This window comes from Toxotes jaculatrix, chromosome 11 (assembly GCF_017976425.1).
Source record: "Toxotes jaculatrix isolate fToxJac2 chromosome 11, fToxJac2.pri, whole genome shotgun sequence".
NCBI classification, from domain to species: Eukaryota; Metazoa; Chordata; class Actinopteri; family Toxotidae; genus Toxotes; species Toxotes jaculatrix.
In genome coordinates this window covers 747501-765735 of record NC_054404.1, presented here as the reverse complement: position 1 = coordinate 765735, position 18235 = coordinate 747501, and the positions used below count along the sequence as shown (strand labels likewise).

The following is an 18235-nucleotide window of genomic DNA, read 5'->3' as shown; positions in this document are numbered from 1 at the left end:
AGGCAGACAGACAGGAAGACAGGCAGGCAGACAGACAGGCAGACAGGCAGGAAGACAGGCAGACAGGCAGACAGGCAGACAGACAGGCAGACAGACAGGCAGACAGACAGGAAGACAGGCAGACAGGCAGACAGGCAGGAAGACAGGCAGACAGACAGACAGACAGACAGGCAGACAGGCAGACAGACAGGCAGACAGGCAGACAGACAGACAGACAGGCAGACAGGAAGACAGACAGACAGACAGACAGGCAGACAGACAGACAGACAGACAGACAGGCAGACAGGCAGGAAGACGGGAAGACAGGCAGACAGGCAGACAGACAGGAAGACGGGAAGACAGGCAGACAGGCAGACAGACAGGCAGACAGACAGGAAGACGGGAAGACAGGCAGACAGGCAGACAGACATGAAGACGGGAAGACAGGCAGACAGACAGGCAGACAGACAGACAGACAGACAGGCAGACAGGCAGGAAGACAGGCAGACAGACAGGCAGACAGACAGGAAGACGGGAAGACAGGCAGACAGGCAGACAGACAGGCAGACAGACAGACAGACAGACAGGCAGGAAGACAGGCAGGCAGACAGACAGGCAGACAGACAGGCAGACAGACAGGCAGGCAGACAGGAAGACAGGCAGGCAGACAGACAGGCAGACAGGCAGGAAGACAGGCAGACAGGCAGACAGGCAGACAGACAGACAGACAGACAGGCAGACAGACAGGCAGACAGACAGGAAGACAGGCAGGCAGACAGACAGGCAGACAGGCAGGAAGACAGGCAGACAGGCAGACAGGCAGACAGACAGGCAGACAGACAGGCAGACAGACAGGAAGACAGGCAGACAGGCAGACAGGCAGGAAGACAGGCAGACAGACAGACAGACAGACAAGCAGACAGGCAGACAGACAGGCAGACAGGCAGACAGACAGACAGACAGGCAGACAGGAAGACAGACAGACAGACAGACAGGCAGACAGACAGACAGACAGGCAGACAGGTGGAGCAGCTCACCCCCATGATCTTGGTGTTGCAGCGGGCACAGGTGGGGGCGAAGAACTCCTCGTAGCAGTTCTCACAGTACACGTTGTTCTGTTCCTCCACGAAGCTGACGTCAGCCAGAGACATGTGGCAGTAGTGACAGTTAAACTCCTCGGGGTGCCAGGACCGGCCGAGGGCCACCAGGAAGGGGCCCCTGCAAACAACGACGACAGCAACAAAAATAAGTGTGCTGAGCTTTAATAGAACGTCTGAGGGTAAAGTGAAAACCTCAGGTGTCAGTTACCTGATGACGCTGTTGCAGGCCCCACACAGAGGCGTACGGCTGCTGGCGGCAAACCTCTCCGCCCTTTGGGCCACGCCCCTCGCCACTGGAGGGAAAGGGGCAGGACTGGGGGTGATGGGGGCGGGGCTGGGAGCGGCAGGAGCTGCGGGGGAGGGGTTGGGGATGTAGGTTGGCGGAGGAGGGGCGGCCTGGGGCAGAGGCTGCACCTTCATACTGGTGGTGGTGGTCTTACTGGGGTCGAACTTGTCGGCGAAGTTGGTGTCGGTGATCCAGGGGGGTCTGTTGGAAGGCGAGGCAGCAGCCGGAGGGGGGGCCGGGGCAGCGGCTGGAGGGCGGGGCTGAGGAGCCGGAGCAGGAGCAGGAGCTGGAGGTGAGGAAAACATTAAACAGCTGGATCAGGAGGACACGCCCCTCTGTGACGAGGGTCGACCTGTATTTATGAATCAGCTGACGGGCGGTCTCACCGGGCTGGGAGGGGTAGATACAGGCCGTGCTCACCACCTTGGGAGGGGCGGAGCCGAGAGGGATCTGAATGGAGCTCTGCTGAGTGGGTGGGGCGTGCTGCGTGGGGGGCTGATGGTACTGCTGTGGGATTGGCTGGTAGTGCTGCGGGGGCGGGGCCTGTGGAGCCTGATGCATGGCAGGAGGCTGAGCGTACTGACTGCAGGGGCGTGAAAAACAATGATCCATCAGTGTTTCCAAACTGTGTGAAGCTTTTCTGTACTGTGTGGTAATTACACACATCATGAATGAATGAATGAATGAATGAATGAAAGAAATACACATTCCTCAGCATCGCTGTCAAACAGCCCCTGTCACAGATGGTTTACAGACAGGACTGACTGAGTTAGTGAGTTTAACCATGAAATGATGAAGTTATGTCGAACCAACACTGAGGGTTAGAGGTTCACTTCCCATCAGGGTCAGTCATGGTAAAGCTAAAGGCCTCAGTCTGCTTCACACAGCGTTTGTTAGACCGAGTGACAGCTCCTGACGGGGCGGGGGGTGGGGGTGGGGGTGGGGGCGGGGGGCCGTCGTCTGACAGACACCCACTTCACATTTTGTTCTTCACCACTATCTGAACTGTCTCTGTGAGTTTTGTCGCCGACCTGCGACCTGCAGCTTCCCTGAAACACCCGGACTGAACCATAACGAGTTCATGTGAAGCACACTGAGGCCTTGAATCCGTGGCACTGTGAGGAGTTTTAGAAGAAGCAGCTTCAGATTAATAGCAGATGGTGCGTTACGTGGCGTAGAAGAGGCGGCGGACTTCAGCGCCGGACCCCCCGCAGGTTTCTGTACCTGGAGACTGCAGCTTTGTGCTGGAGGCTGTAACCAGCGGCAGACTGTCGCTTCAGGCTGCAGGTGTGGAGACAACAACAGCAGAGGTCACCATGACGATCTGCAACCCGCAGAGGTCACCTGTACCTGCCGGCTGTGGGCTGCCCGGAGTGTGCTGTGTTTGTCAGTGTTTCATTACAGGTCAGCACAGCACTGATCCATCAGCTAACCCCAAAACTTTCTGAAGAAGGTCGGTTCATAAAAACATCAAGTTTGCTGACGTTACTGTCCGAGCAGATAGAGTCACAGGTTTCCAGATTATCCCGCTCCCCATAAATATATATATCACTCAGCACACCAACGCAATCTGAGCCTGAACCAGCCAACAAACAGGAACTCCAGGAGATCTCCTGCCTGTCACAAATTTCCAAGCGGCACACAAACACAACACATCTGACCACAAACTGAGGATCATCCAGCAGCAGATCCAGGTTCCCACCAACAAACATCAGACACACAACAGTCAGTCAGCTGTACGGAGAGCCGAGAGGGTCAATATTTCACTCTGTGTCTGTTCAAGTCCTCACACTGTGATTAAATGAGATTTCTGTTCTTTTAATGTTCTACAACCTATTTTCCTTTTTCTTTGTCAAACCACTGTGACAGGTAACAGGAGGACCACAGACTGTATAAGACATGGACGTAGCACCCGTGACGTCACCCACTGGTTTCGGGGAGTCGGTTCTGTGACCAAACCATGGGCATCTGAGCTGCGCCATCTTGGATTTTAGTGGGAGTGTACTTTCCATATTTGGCGGAGAGGCGGTTACTCTACGGGTCAGCCGGCCGAGAACCCGGCCACTTAGCTCGGAGCAATATTTAATATTTACCGGCTTTCACCGCTGCCTCCATCCACTATCCACTTACAGTTACAGCAGCACACAAACAACAGCAGCCGCTGACTGACGGAGCTGCTCTGTCCATGCAATGTCAGACTTTTTAAACAGAAAAATGAGACCAAATAAAATTGTAGCCTAGTATTCACACAATAAACGGACTCTGAGAGCACGGAACACACCGCAGCAGCGTTCCTAACATTAGCTGCTCCGGTCCTCTATCTGTATCAGCAGCGATCGGCAATTAAGTCATAAGCCAGCGGCTAAATATGCTAATACATGCTAATTAGCGTAAACATCCAGGTAAAATAGGGAGAAATTTACTTACCGAAAAAACTGCAACACAGACTCCTTCGACGGTCGGTTAGTACAGTCTACACTACAACAAGCCATACTGTCACAGAAACCTATCCGAACATTGGCAAACAAACACGGACACTGCAGCCGCTGTCAACCGCTAAGCTATTCCATGTTTCCTTTTCCAGCTCATATGATCACAATAAAATCATACATGTGGCCAAACCTGCCAACAGCTGATTGGTTACCTGTGAGGGGCGGGATCAAGTGAAGAATGGGCGGGGCCCAGAGGCTGCATTGCTGCCTCAACAGGTGGAACGGCAGAGGCGGAAACACAAGCCGGAGCATGCTCAGTAGGGCTACAGCACAGGAGGGAGCATTAGGAGCAGTGAGAGAGAGATGGAACAGTATATACACCTATATATTCACACAGGTCCTTCCAGTCTACAGGCACATTTATATACTGTATATATATATGGTCTGTATATATACAGTATATAAATATATATATACACACACACACACATCCTCTGTGTTGATTCTGCTTGTACTAATTCTACACTGATCAGATCAGTTCAAGCTGTGAAAAGACAGAAAAGATCATCAGGCTTGTTACTGATCTCATGCAAAAATCTAAATGCTCGGTATCAAAAAAAAAAAACACCCACAAACAAACACGTGAACAACAGAAAACAACGAATTAAAAACCGGACCATGTTTTCACACACAGAGCCTGAACAGTTATTCACCTTTCACCTTTTTTTATCTTGACAATCATCAAGTTTCATGAGTCAAAGTCAAAGTGCCGTTTTCCTTGATTCAAATGAAGCTATTTGACTTTTCCAGAAAACGGTCAAACGAGACCGAATGTGTTCACACGCCTGACGGGGTCAGTATCACGTCAGCTGTGACACGATCAGGGTGAGTTTGTGGATCTGATCGCAGCTCAGACACGAACAGGAACAAACCACAGCCTCAGCCTCTGCTCCCACCGATTCACGCTGAGGCCTCGGACTGTGGATGGAGTCTGACGAGGGACGGAGGCCAGCTGGGGGGTAGAGAGGTGGGGCGGTGGGGGTGGGGTTGGGGGTAGTTGTGTTTCAGGAGGAAGCAGCAGTGGTCGATTGTGCATAATGGAGGGATGATTAAATAAGTGCACAGAGTAGAGAAAGCTCCATCCATCAGTGCTGGACAGACGGGGGGACGAGTCGGGGGGTGGTTAAAAGGTTTGTCGTCCTCTCAGAGACTGAGACGACCCGCACGCTCTGATAAACTGTGCGTGTTACTCAGTTAGCGCAGCCTGTAGCTGTGCAGGAGGAAACACTGTGATGGGATTTCAGACCATCTGTTGGAGAAACACTGAAACAACAACAGCAGACAGGCTCCAGGCCGAGTCACAGACCAGCTGTGGATTCAGCAGCTGCTCCGTGTCCCGGTTTCAAATCCTGTTTTAAAACTGAACACGGGAAAATCCTTTTTGTTTCTGAGCAGTTTGAAACCAGCATCATCTCAGTGCTGTTGTGTATGTGAACATACGTACGACATGTGACTGATGACTCTTCTCATTAAAGTCAGTTTGATCAAAGTTTCTGATCTGTTTCATTTCATGTCACGGTTTTAAGGCTCTGTGTGAAATGAGCTCGTCCTCTGCAGTTTGTCTCTAAGCTCAGTCCTGACCCTGGTCCCTGAACGTCCCTCATGTGGTTTTAGTTTCAGACTGAACTGTCTCTGTTAGCGATTTGATATATGAGCTGGATGAAAGTCGCCAGGATCGTTTCAGGCACTGACTGAAGTTTGCACAGAGACTGGAGTCGGACTCAGAGATGGTCTTTAGGATCCAGGCTTTTTATGGGCGGGGCTGTGGGGGGAGGAGTGGAGGGGGGGGGGGGGTGTCAGGAGACCGGGCAGAGGTGCATGGGGCGGGGCAGAGTGAGCAGGTGAGGAGCCGGGGGTCAGCAGCTGTCTAATGGAGCTCTGCTGCCTACCTGCTCCTCCTCAGTGCCTCCTGTTCCTCCTCCTCTGGTACTGAGAGACACAGAAAGACACAGAGGAGACATTAGTGGACGTCCTCAGTTTCAAAACCTTCTCTGCTTTAACGCAGGTCAACTGATTGTTTGGCTTGTAAAAACTTCTGAAAGCAGTGAGAATGAAAAATGAAGGTCCACTAAAACAACATCAGGAAAAGGAAACTCACAGGACTTGGTTCCGGTCATATGGGCCAGGACCTGGAAAGACTTGGACTGCATGTTGACGCTGCGGCGGCCCCATTCGCCCAGGTCCGGGTCCTTCTCTGCAGACTGGACAGCCTGATAGACTGGGGAGGCGCTGTCTACGAGACGATCTTTAACTGGGAGAGTACTGCAACCACAGAGAGGCCGCCGCCCCCACCCCCCCCAAAATACCACAGAGAGTCAGGACACTAAAGAAAACGCTTTAGTCCCAGGGATCAGTGAAGACGGTAAAGTGTTGGACACCACGGAGTCCAAAAATATTTTTAAAATCTACGACCTGATCCAGAAAGACACAAGCATCAGAATGAATGAATGAATGAATGAATGAATAAATAAAAATAAAGCAAGACTGAGCTGCTGTTGATTTGATTTTGCATGAAATGAAGAGGAAGATGGAGACAGAGGAGGCAGTGAAGGAAACGACAAGGAAACGATTTCAAACTCCCGAAGCAGCAAATGTTTTTTTCCCAGGTTTGATTTTTGTTTGTTAGAAACAGGAGGAACAGACACAGAGCAGAGGAAGGAAGAGGCCTCAGAACATTCAGTGTCTGCCTGCACAGACACACTAACTGGTTTCACTGGTCCGCTCGCCTCGCGCTGACGACTGACGCTGGTTCATCGGGAATATAAACGGCAGTTTGTCTCCTCATTACATTTTACTTTTTCCAACAGGACAGAAAACTGACTGTTAGTTTGAGCTGAAGAAACAAATTTATAACGTTTCACAGAAAGAAACGGAAAATAAAAAAGGCAACATGCAACAACCAGACTCCAGCCGGAGAACACGCACAGAGAACTGCTGCTGGATCACATGATACTGTACGAGCAGGTGGAAGCACACGGCAGAAGGTAGACGACAAAACCCAGGAATAAAACAAACGCTGCACGTTCACCTCGTGAACACAAACGCTGCTGCAATATAAGTGACTACAAACACACAACAGACACTCGGCACTAAAACCTGGACATCACGCTCGCACAACCAGAGCCGAGATCACTGCACTGCTCAAACCAACCACATCAGCTGTTAGCTCCCCACTGAGCCAACGGACTGAGGAGGGGAAGGAGGAGGTGAGTCCACAGACGACAAAGTGAGAACACAAAGGATGAAGAGGAGGAAGAGGAGGGAAGTGTATTTGCCAAGGACAGGACTGTGTGTGGGATTAACTACTGTGACGTCCAGCAGCGTGAACGTAGAAGGAGAGAGAAGGAGGGGGAGAGAAGGAGGAGGAGGAGGAGAGAGAAGGAGGGGGAGAGAAGGAGGAGGAGGAGAGGAGGAGGAGGAGAGCAGGAGGAGGAGAGAGAAGGAGGGGGAGAGAAGGAGGAGGAGGAGGAGGAGAGAGAAGGAGGGGGAGAGAAGGAGGAGAGAGAAGGAGGGGGAGAGAAGGAGGAGGAGGAGGAGAGAAGGAGGAGGAGAGAAGGAGGAGGAGGAGGAGGAGGAGAGGAGGAGGAGGAGAGAAGGAGGAGGAGAGAGAAGGAGGGGGAGAGAAGGAGGAGGAGGAGGAGAGAAGGAGGAGGAGAGAAGGAGGAGGAGGAGGAAGGAGGGGGAGAGAAGGAGGAGGAGGAGGAGGAGAGGAGGAGGAGGAGAGCAGGAGGAGGAGAGAGAAGGAGGGGGAGAGAAGCAGGAGGAGGAGAGAGAAGGAGGGGGAGAGAAGGAGGAGGAGGAGGAGAGAAGGAGGAGGAGAGAAGGAGGAGGAGGAGGAAGGAGGGGGAGAGAAGGAGGAGGAGGAGGAGGAGAGGAGGAGGAGGAGAGCAGGAGGAGGAGAGAGAAGGAGGGGGAGAGAAGGAGGAGGAGGAGGAGGAGAGAGAAGGAGGGGGAGAGAAGGAGGAGAGAGAAGGAGGGGGAGAGAAGGAGGAGGAGGAGGAGAGAAGGAGGAGGAGAGAAGGAGGAGGGGGAGGAGGAGGAGAGGAGGAGGAGGAGAGAAGGAGGAGGAGGAAGAGGAGGAGGGGGAGAGAAGGAGGAGGAGGAGGAGGAGAGGAGGAGGAGGAGGAGGTGGTGCTCTTACCCAGCATCGTGCCCCTTGGCCTGTGTCTGTCCTGCGATGGCGTCCATGATGGCGTCCTGTGAGTACATGCTGATGGGCGTGTTGTACTGGGCGTGGATGATGGTGGCCTTACCGCCAGGGCCCTTCACCTCTATGGGTGTATGGGTGGAGAGGGCAGTGTCCTTCAGCACGCCGGGGTTGAAGCCGGCGCTGTCGGGCGGAGGGGCGATGAGGCAGTGGACGGGTGGTGACGGAGGAGGAAGAGTGGAAGGGAAGCAAAGGAGGGAGAATGACAGATGGAGGAAAAGGTGAAAGGGAAGCGATAAGAAGGCGACGTAGGTGACGGAGTTTGTTAAAAAGAAGAAACACGCTCACAGCAAACAAACAACAAATCAGATCCTGTGCTGCTGATTTTACATGTACCAGAGTCACACCAGAATCAGACCAGAATCACACCAGAGTCACACCAGAGTCACACCAGAATCAGACCAGAGTCACACCAGAGTCACACCAGAGTCACACCAGAATCACACCAGAGTCACACCAGAGCCACACCAGAATCAGACCAGAGTCAGACCAGAGTCACACCAGAGTCACACCAGAATCAGACCAGAGTCACACCAGAGTCACACCAGAATCAGACCAGAGTCACACCAGAGTCACACCAGAATCACACCAGAATCACACCAGAATCAGACCAGAGTCACACCAGAGTCACACCAGAATCAGACCAGAGTCAGACCAGAGTCACACCAGAGTCACACCAGAATCACACCAGAGTCACACCAGAGTCACACCAGAGTCACACCAGTGTCCCACCAGAATCAGACCAGAGTCACACCAGAGTCAGACCAGAGTCACACCAGAGTCACACCAGTGTCCCACCAGAATCAGACCAGAGTCACACCAGAGTCAGACCAGAGTCACACCAGAGTCAGACCAGAGTCAGACCAGAGTCACACCAGTGTCCCACCAGAATCACACCAGAGTCACACCAGAGTCAGACCAGAGTCAGACCAGAGTCACACCAGTGTCCCACCAGAATCACACCAGAATCAGACCAGAGTCACACCAGAATCAGACCAGAATCACACCAGAGTCACACCAGAGTCACACCAGAATCAGACCAGAGTCACACCAGAGTCACACCAGAATCACACCAGAATCAGACCAGAGTCACACCAGAGTCACACCAGAATCAGACCAGAGTCAGACCAGAGTCACACCAGAGTCACACCAGAATCACACCAGAGTCACACCAGAGTCACACCAGAGTCAGACCAGAGTCACACCAGTGTCCCACCAGAATCAGACCAGAGTCACACCAGAGTCAGACCAAAGTCAGACCAGAGTCACACCAGTGTCCCACCAGAATCAGACCAGAGTCACACCAGAGTCAGACCAGAGTCAGACCAGAGTCACACCAGTGTCCCACCAGAATCACACCAGAGTCACACCAGAGTCAGACCAGAGTCAGACCAGTGTCCCACCAGAATCAGACCAGAATCAGACCAGAGTCACACCAGAATCAGACCAGAATCACACCAGATTCACACCAGAATCAGACCAGAATCAGACCAGAATCAGACCAGAGTCACACCAGAATCAGACCAGAGTCACACCAGAGTCAGACCAGAGTCAGACCAGTGTCCCACCAGAATCAGACCAGAATCAGACCAGAGTCACACCAGAATCAGACCAGAGTCACACCAGAGTCAGACCAGAGTCAGACCAGTGTCCCACCAGAATCAGACCAGAGTCACACCAGAGTCAGACCAGAGTCAGACCAGAGTCAGACCAGAGTCACACCAGAATCACACCAGAATCAGATCAGAGTCACACCAGAGTCACACCAGAGTCAGACCAGAGTCAGACCAGAGTCACACCAGAATCACACCAGAGTCAGACCAGAGTCAGACCAGAGTCACACCAGAATCAGACCAGAGTCACACCAGTTGCTCCGACCAGAACTGAGCATGGTCAGGAGGAGGGGGAGAGCATCACAGGAAGTTGAAGCTCTTCCCTGAATCATTGACCTGAAACTTAACTAAGCAGATCATTACAGTCAGTGACCTCACTTCCTCTTTACCACGACCACAGCTTCATGTCTGCTGCTAATAAAGTTTCCATATTATTATATAACAATATACAGATTTCCTCATTACATGAACTGAAAACATGTCCTGTGCTCCCCATTGTCCAAAGCTTCTGTCATCTATCAACAACAAAAACAAATAAAAACACAACAAACAAAACAAAACACAGCAGGATCGGACGGATCAGTTAGAGACGAGAAGTTTGACCGAAATAAAGAACTGATCAAGCTTCATGCTTCAAACATCCACATGCTTCCACCAGGAAACGTCACAGCAGCTCAGAAACATGCGTCAGACTGTGACTGTCACACACGGACACGTTAGGAATCAGTGGTTCTCAGACGTTTCCCTGAGGATCATTAAAGTTTGGCGAATCCTGACTCTCCAGGAAACAGGAGCAGCGATCACGTCCACCTCGCAGTGATTGGTCAGCTGTGTGCAGGGAAAAACTATGAAAAGTTCCAGGAGCTTCCGTCTGCAGATGTTTCCATGCACCTGATGTACTGATGACTGGCAGCACACCACAACCAGAGGTTTGAAAGAAACACAACTGCGACTCAACGGGCAAAACTACAATACACAGTCCATCTAAAGTCAACCACAGAACCAAACCATGCCTGAAAACGACACCACAGAGCAAACGCAGCCACGATGCAGGCAGCAGGAGAGAATACTAACTTGGGAGCAGTGGGAGGGAAAACCTGGTTTGGCCACCAGCAGGGAGGCGAGAGAGCAAAGACAGAAAGACAGAGCAGATGAAGTCATTAGAAAACACAATGACAGAGGTTTGGTGAGTCCAGCGGCTCAGCGACGTCCTTCACCTGAGGGATGAAGAGGAACGGTTATAACAACACTACAACCTCTGCCGGGCCAAAGAGAGGGCAGATACAAAGGTCAGAGGTCAGAGAGGAGCCCAGGGTGAGACCGAGGACTGGGTCAAATCTGTGAGTGAAGACATTCTTAGATCTTAGATTCTCCATGATGTAAAAGAAACTGATATTAGTAATAATTTTAGTAAAGAAGAAGATTCACTCTGCTCATTACAGCCAGAAGATTTCGTTCTGATGAACTGAAGCTTCCTGTTAAATCACTGTCAGAGAAACTCTGTGAAACCAGTTACAGGGTCGCCACAGACTTGGTCAGCGGCCACATCACTCCCACCTTCATCCCCGCTTCAACCGACAACCACCGAACCAGTTTCACCTGTCTGTCCCGCCCCCGATGCTCAGTTCTATCTCTGTGAGGACCTGTGTGAGTCACAGACACCTGATTCTGTCAGTGAGTGTCCTCATCATTGGTGTAAGACAATAATGTGTGTGTGTGTCCAGAAGGTTCCCTGACCTTTAAGCAGCCAGAGGAACCAACAGGTGTTTGGCCTCTTCAGTGACACAGTAACTGAATCACACTGTGAACTGAGGAAACACCACAGGCATGTTGTGTGTGTGTGTGTGTGTGTGTGCGTGTGCGTGTGTGTGAGTGTGTGTGTGCGTGTGTGTGTGTGTGTGTGTGAGTGTGTGTGTGCGTGTGTGTGCGTGCGTCACATACTCACCTCTCATCACAGCTTTGCAGTGCTCAGAGCTGAGAGCGCTTAAAGTGGATGTGTGTATTTTGATCTGTTACAGGATTGTGTGTGTGTGTGTGTGTGTGTGTGTTTTTCTCTTGTATTACTGATGTTGTGGGGACTTGACTTCCTTCTGGGGACAAAAAACAAGTCCTCACAACACAAATCAATAAATTTTAGGGGGAATCCTCGCGTTAAGGTTAGGGGATGGTAGGTTGCTTGCGTGGTGTGCATGTGGTGTGCGTGTGGTGTATGGTGTGTGTGGTGTGCGTGGTGTGTGTGGTGTGTGTTGGATGAGGTGTCCTCTTCACTTTAAACCCAGAGAGAGGCCTAATCCTCCTCCTCACTAACAGTCTCCATCATCATCATCATCATCATCATTAGATCTGAACACCAAACATTCTTCACTTCCCTTGTTTTCAGCCCAGGTTTTGTCTTTGGGAGATTTTAAAACACTGAATGTTCTGAAGCGCCCACTTGTCTTCTCCTGTTCGAGGTCAAAGGTCAGCAGAGGTCTAATTATCAATCGCAAATCAGAGTGAGACATTTGTCCTACAGAGGTGCTGTGCTGACGTGTTGGTCAACATGGCAGAATAATGTTGGTAAATGATTACAGAGGTGGAGCTGCTGCCGAGGTCAGGTACTGTAATCTGAGTAATCTGAGTATCTGACAAACAGCGAATGTTCGTCTGATGTAACGAAGTGACTTTAAACCTCCTGCCACGTTTCCTCCTTTGCTCGTTAACCTTTAATTACGCGTCTCGTCTGGCCTCTTCGTCTCTACCTACCCCGCAGGTCGACCCGCCTGAATCGCTGCCATCTCCCTCAGAGTCTCCTCTGAGTACAGGCCGATGGGGGAGTTATACTGCTTCCTCTGAGCGGGGCTGACTGCAGCGGCTCTCCTCCCGGGAGAGTCTGCCTCTACAGGCCCGGAGGAGGCGCTGCAGGCCGACAGGCGGCCGTTGACCTGCCCCGACTCAGGCTTCAGGTGGAGGAGGGGGAGTCAGGGAGAGGGGGAGTCAGAGGGGAAGAGACGAGAGGGGGAAGGAGCAGAGATCTATCAATATCTGATCAATATGTTTAATTAGCAAGTTCTACAGTAAAAGATGTAAAAATGTCACAATAAGATTTTTAAGTATTCTGCGTTTTTTTAAAACATAAGAGCCTGAAAGTAAAATACATAAATATTTATGCATCTTATTTTTTAATTTATTTGAAAAAGTATTTTAAAATGTCAAACACTGAATCATCACCTGTGATGATTAGTAAATAAATGCATTGATATATGAAATAATGACCATGAAATAAATAATTGCTGTTGGATGAAAAACTGATCATGAGAAACATTTAATCAAACATCATCTTCATCATCAGGGATTAAGATATAGATTTTTAGATTTATGAACTTTACACCAAACATTTTTAATTTAATTTTTCTTGTATTTTGGGGGAAACTTGCAGGAATGGGTATTTTTCTTCTTTCTTCCTGTGGCCACTAGGGGGCAGCAGCTTATCGCGTCAAATCACTGTGACTGAAACCTCACAACTCTCCCTCAGTCTGAGGGTGTGTGTGTGTGTGTGTGTGTGTGTGTGTGTGTGTGTGTGTGTGTGTGTGTGTATTCTGTTGGCCCAGTCTGAACAGGACCTGAACTCAGCACTGAGCAAAGGTTTCAGGATCTGTATGTTTAGATTCTTCTCCATCATCAGTCCCATCAGGACGTCTGATGGTCCAGATCCATCATGATCCATCCTCACATGAAGAGACAGGTTCACCTGACAGGTGCCTGAGAACATGTGAGCAGGTGCACTGAGGAGACTGGGGCTGGTTTAAAGGTAAAGGGGGGTCACAGCAGATTTATTTATTTTTGAAAACGTGATAACTTTAGTTTTAGGGCCTAAAACGTTCGCTCAGTGCTGTACATGCTGACATCATGGACGGGAATCAAAAAACGTACACAGGCACAGAAAGTTCATCGTTCATGGATCAGAAAATACAAACACAAGAAAACATGAGCACAGGCAGACGAGTAACCAGAGAAGAAAATGTTTGAAAGATTCAAACGATACGAAGAACTGAATATTTTCACTGTCGTTCTCATGAACTCCAACTTCTTGAATATTTACTGAAATCTTCTCTGAATATTTCTTCCTCAGCAGTTTAATAATCTGTTCGCTCCCGTTGTACTGACTTCCACCTCAGTATTTCCTCTGTCATGTGACTCTGAGGAACCTCGCACCTTAACGCTGTGATGCTTCAGGAGGTAAAGACTTAACGACACGCTCCTGCTGTGATCGATAACAGAAGCTCAGTTTCAGGGCAGAGCTGAGGACAGCAGTCCTCCGCAGCAGCCTGCAGTGACAGAAATGCATCGTGGGTTAAGTTACCTGCTGGTGAGGGATCACGGGAATAGTGGCGTCCATTCTCGGTGCCGGCATCGGAGCGGGACGCTTTGACCTGCAGGAAAAAAACAATGATCAAACAAACTATGATCAACACGTGGGAACAGGAAAGAAAACAACATGGAAACATGTGAAGCATGTTGACACACACTGATGCAGCAGTAAGAGGACAACATGAAACATCATCACATCATTCTGAGGAAGGAGAAATCACAGAGAGAGACGACTTCACAGTGCGAGATGGAAAATTACAGGAAATCTTCACTTTCAGGACAGAAAACTACAAAGGTCTTTGTTGAGGAATGATAACGTCCTGCTTGTTATCTGAATGTAAAATGAGGAATTTGGAGGAATTTGTTACGTAAATGTAAAACCAGGCTGCATTAAGAGATCAGTGTGCAGGCATTTTATTTATCCATGAAATCCTTCAGTATGTGGGTCACTGTGATGGAAACACTGTTTACGTATCAACAGAACTGAATCTGTGTCAACATCAGACACAAGGCAGCAAAAAAGAAAAGAAAAGAAAAGAAAAGAAAAGAAAAGAAAAGAAATAGCTCCTATTTCTCTGCCACAAACAAGAAGGGGAGGACGAGGTCGGGGTCAGAGGTCAGAGCACGCTGACTATAGAAAGTGCTGCTGAGAATTTCATGGTCAAGAAATAAAAGGACTAAATATTGTGGTTCATGTAGAAAGAATGAACTGTCCTCCAGAAGAGAAAACCCACATCAGAAACATTCAATGAAATCAGTTAGTGGAAGAAAAGGACAGAAAGTAGGACACAAAGCTTATCACACTGAAATCAGTCCTGCTGCGTCCCGCTCCGGTCACGGGTCTGAGACGAGGTGGACGAGGACGAGCTGGACAGAAGGAATCTATTCATCTGAGAGCTGCGATGGTGAGTGAACACACCCAGAAGGTCAAACAGCTTCCATTATATTTGCCACTGTGTCGGAGCTCCACATCATATTTCCTGACCTGTGTCTCCTCCCGTCCACCACAGGCTTCACAGTCCACTTTACACTAATAACACGACGTGAATGACATGAAAAAGTGATGAGAAAAACCATGAGCGGCTCCTCATCCTCAGCCAAACGTCTTATCTTCATCACCCAGAGGGTCTGAGGTTATGAGACTCCGCTCTCAGCTCTGTGTGTGGACCCACATTCATTTCCTCACTGAGCTTATCAGATCTGGTCGCTCAGACACCTTCAGGCTGAGCCCAGTGTTTGTCTCTCCACAGCATTGAAGACCAAACTGGTTCAGGACTGGACCCAAAGACCAGTTTCTAATCCTCCATGTCTCAGTGTAATATCAGAGAAGCTGGTCCTCGTGTTTCTGTTCGTTACGTTAGGAACGCTTCAGTCTGCTTTTATGAAAGTTCAGTTTTGTTCGCTACTTCCTGTAGTTACAGTATCTCAGTCACAGTACTTCCTGTTACATAAGCACAGTACTTGAGTAAATGTACTTAGTTACTTTCCACCCCTGGGTCTTACTTGGACATGGTGAGTGCCAGGTTGTAGTTGGCCATCTTGATCTTGTTCTGAGCCTCCAGGTGAGTCATCCCGTCAGTGCTGACGCCATCGATGGCGACGATAACGTCACCCTGGATCAGGTTACCCTGCGCTGCCTTGCTGCCTGGAGTGATCTGTACAAACACAAACACTTTTAGATCTCACTTTTACTCCAAGAATCTTTAATCAAACATGTGATGTAACTGTGAAATGTCCAGACGTTCTTCTTCTACTCTGGAATAAAACAAACTGAGAATAAAAACAAAGCACATGAAGAACGAGGACACGAGTCGAGCTGTTTTTGGTTTTTGTCTTTTTTTTGACATCCTGGATGTGGGTCTCTGCTGTGTGTGATAAATGTGACACATGTCACAGGTCAGTGCATACATCAGTCTGAATCCTTCAATCACTTAATCATGAAAAGCCGGACGGAAAAAGCTTCAGTGTTTTCCATGAAACAATCAATCAAATGGGAAAATATTCCATCAATACGCTCATGATTAAACCGCCTGATCATTAAAGTCCCTTTAATCTGAAAATCCACCTCAGGAGTGAAGTTCTGCCGCCGTTCACCTGAGAGCGAACACGGCGAGGACACGGCGAGGACACGCCTGCATTCACAGCACAGTCAGAGGAACACGGAGCGTGCAAACAATCCTGAGGAAATCTGAACCTGAAACTACTTCAATTCACTTAAAATGAAAGGAAAGTGTTTGACTGACGATCACAGACAGTCGGTCGCTCTGATGTGAGCTGGGTGCTGCTCAGATCACACACTGCGCCGCTCATATTTAACACTGTGGATTTGAGCACAGCTTTAATATGAGAGCAGAAGAAGAAGCGCGGCGCTGTGGCTTAGCTGGTTAAAGCGCCTGTCTAGTAAACAGGAGATCCTGGGTTCAAATCCCAGCAGCGCCTCACACCCGAAGCTGTGATGTTTACTTTGCATGTTCCAGCTCTTTTCTCTGAGGCGGCTGTTTTCTTTGGAAACATCAGAACACAGACTCTGTTTCTGACTGCAGGGGAAACGTTTTCTAACAGAGACAGAATGAAGAACAGAACAGGAGCGAAAAATTAACAGCTCAAATCCAAACTTAGTTACAGCACTAAAAAAAAGGTGTTCACAGGAAAACTGGAAAATGTGAAATGAGCTTGTTGATTGAGAAGCACGAGGACGAAAAGAAAAACCTTTTCATGACGAGTCCAGAACATTCTGCAGGACGCAGACAGACACCAGACTTCAGAACCAGAACCTCAGAGCATTCACACCAGAGCTGAAGCCCTGCTACGATTCTGGGACGGAAAATCCAGACTGAGGTTGACAAACAGGAGCAGAAGGAAACCGGCAGAAACCGGCAGAGCTCTGGTTTATGGATCAAACGCAGCCCACACCTGTTGGGACTGATCCTCCGGGTTCGGTGCAGAGCGTGAGCTCAGATTTTACCTGAGCACGACCGTCGGCCTCTGATGGAAACACTGCTGCGTTTGAAAGATCTGACCTCGTGACCTTTCCCTCACAGGGCCGGCCTATAACCCCGAGGCCTCTGTGGCGCCGCGAACACAATGACAGGACACAAGTGTTCATGCCTGAGTGTTACAGCCTGGACAGCTGTCCATACAGCACTAACCCCCGCTGAGCCCCAAACACTCAGTCCAATTACTCCCACAATCCCTCCTGCCCCTCTCTGCTCTCCCATCACTCCTCCACAATCCCTCTATTTCCATCCACAGCACTCACTTCTGCCCCAGCCTGAATGCTGTGACCTCTGACCTCTGGAGGACGGAGAGGAGGAGGAGCAGGAGAAGAAAGGTGAGGCGAAGGAGGACTGTGACGAGGAGAAAGTGGAGGTGGGAGAAGGAGGTGAGGGAAGAGGAGGACAGCCAGAGACAAGAGGCCGGAGACAAGAGGCCGAGGACAGCAGGCTGGAGACAGGAGGCTGGAGACAAGAGGCCGAGGACAGGAGGCTGGAGACAGGAGGCTGGAGACAGGAGGCTGGAGACAAAGGTATAGGAGGAGTTTCAGGAACAGACGGATTGTGACTGGTCTCTGATCAGATCATTGATCCTCAGTCATCGATGCTTCAGCAGCGTTTTCCTGTCATAGCTGATCCAGGTGGAGCTGGTCTGAACCACTTTATATACGGGGGGGAGTTTAGCCCACTGGTTTCCAACCTAGGGGTCGGGCTGCTCCAAAGGGTCAGCAGATAAACCTGAGGGGTCGTCAGATGATTGATGGAGAAGATCGACTCTCAGGTCTTTGGAGCTTTTTCTTTTTCTCTCTTTTGAAAAATTTGGGTTTTGAACATTTTCTAATGAAAGTTTGAGACGTTCAGAGGAGGAACACGTCACAGGCGTCTCAAAGTGTGGATTCTGTCCTCAGTGTGTCCTCAGCGTGGACAGCAGGAGCAATTAACGAAACCAAGTCTTTCACTTCACAGACAGACGCGTTAGCACTGTTTGAAATGAGAAAATGTGAATGTGTCCTTTAACCATCTGCTTCAGCTGTCTGCAGGGAAACAGGAGACACAGCAGCTGAGACCTGGATGAGCCTGTAACACACACACACACTCACTCACACACACACACACACACACACACACTCTCACACACTCACACACACACACACACACACACACACACACACACACACACACACACACACACAGTCCTCTGATACTTAGCTGCAG

The 18235-nt window shown here is 49.8% G+C and overlaps 1 protein-coding gene and 1 non-coding gene across 5 annotated transcripts in view; one reads left to right on the top strand and one right to left on the bottom strand.

Moving 5' to 3' along the window:
* Window positions 1-18235, bottom strand: part of LOC121189547 (LIM domain-binding protein 3-like) — a 32378-nt gene that overhangs the window by 4760 nt on the left and 9383 nt on the right. For 2 of the 4 annotated variants that reach the window (XM_041049769.1, XM_041049768.1), the window contains exons 3-10: window positions 15531-15682; window positions 14020-14089; window positions 10752-10774; window positions 7999-8187; window positions 2590-2646; window positions 1752-1948; window positions 1288-1651; window positions 1017-1197 (exon numbers count right to left, since the gene is read on the bottom strand). In XM_041049769.1, the coding sequence (XP_040905703.1) occupies window positions 1017-1197; window positions 1288-1651; window positions 1752-1948; window positions 2590-2646; window positions 7999-8187; window positions 10752-10774; window positions 14020-14089; window positions 15531-15682 (1233 nt within the window). The remainder of the gene's footprint in view (window positions 1-1016; window positions 1198-1287; window positions 1652-1751; window positions 1949-2589; window positions 2647-7998; window positions 8188-10751; window positions 10775-14019; window positions 14090-15530; window positions 15683-18235) is intronic. The other 2 variants (XM_041049770.1, XM_041049771.1) reach the window with 2 other exon arrangements.
* On the top strand, window positions 16393-16466 carry trnat-agu. Its single transcript has one exon. It is a non-coding gene; the product is annotated as a tRNA-Thr (tRNA).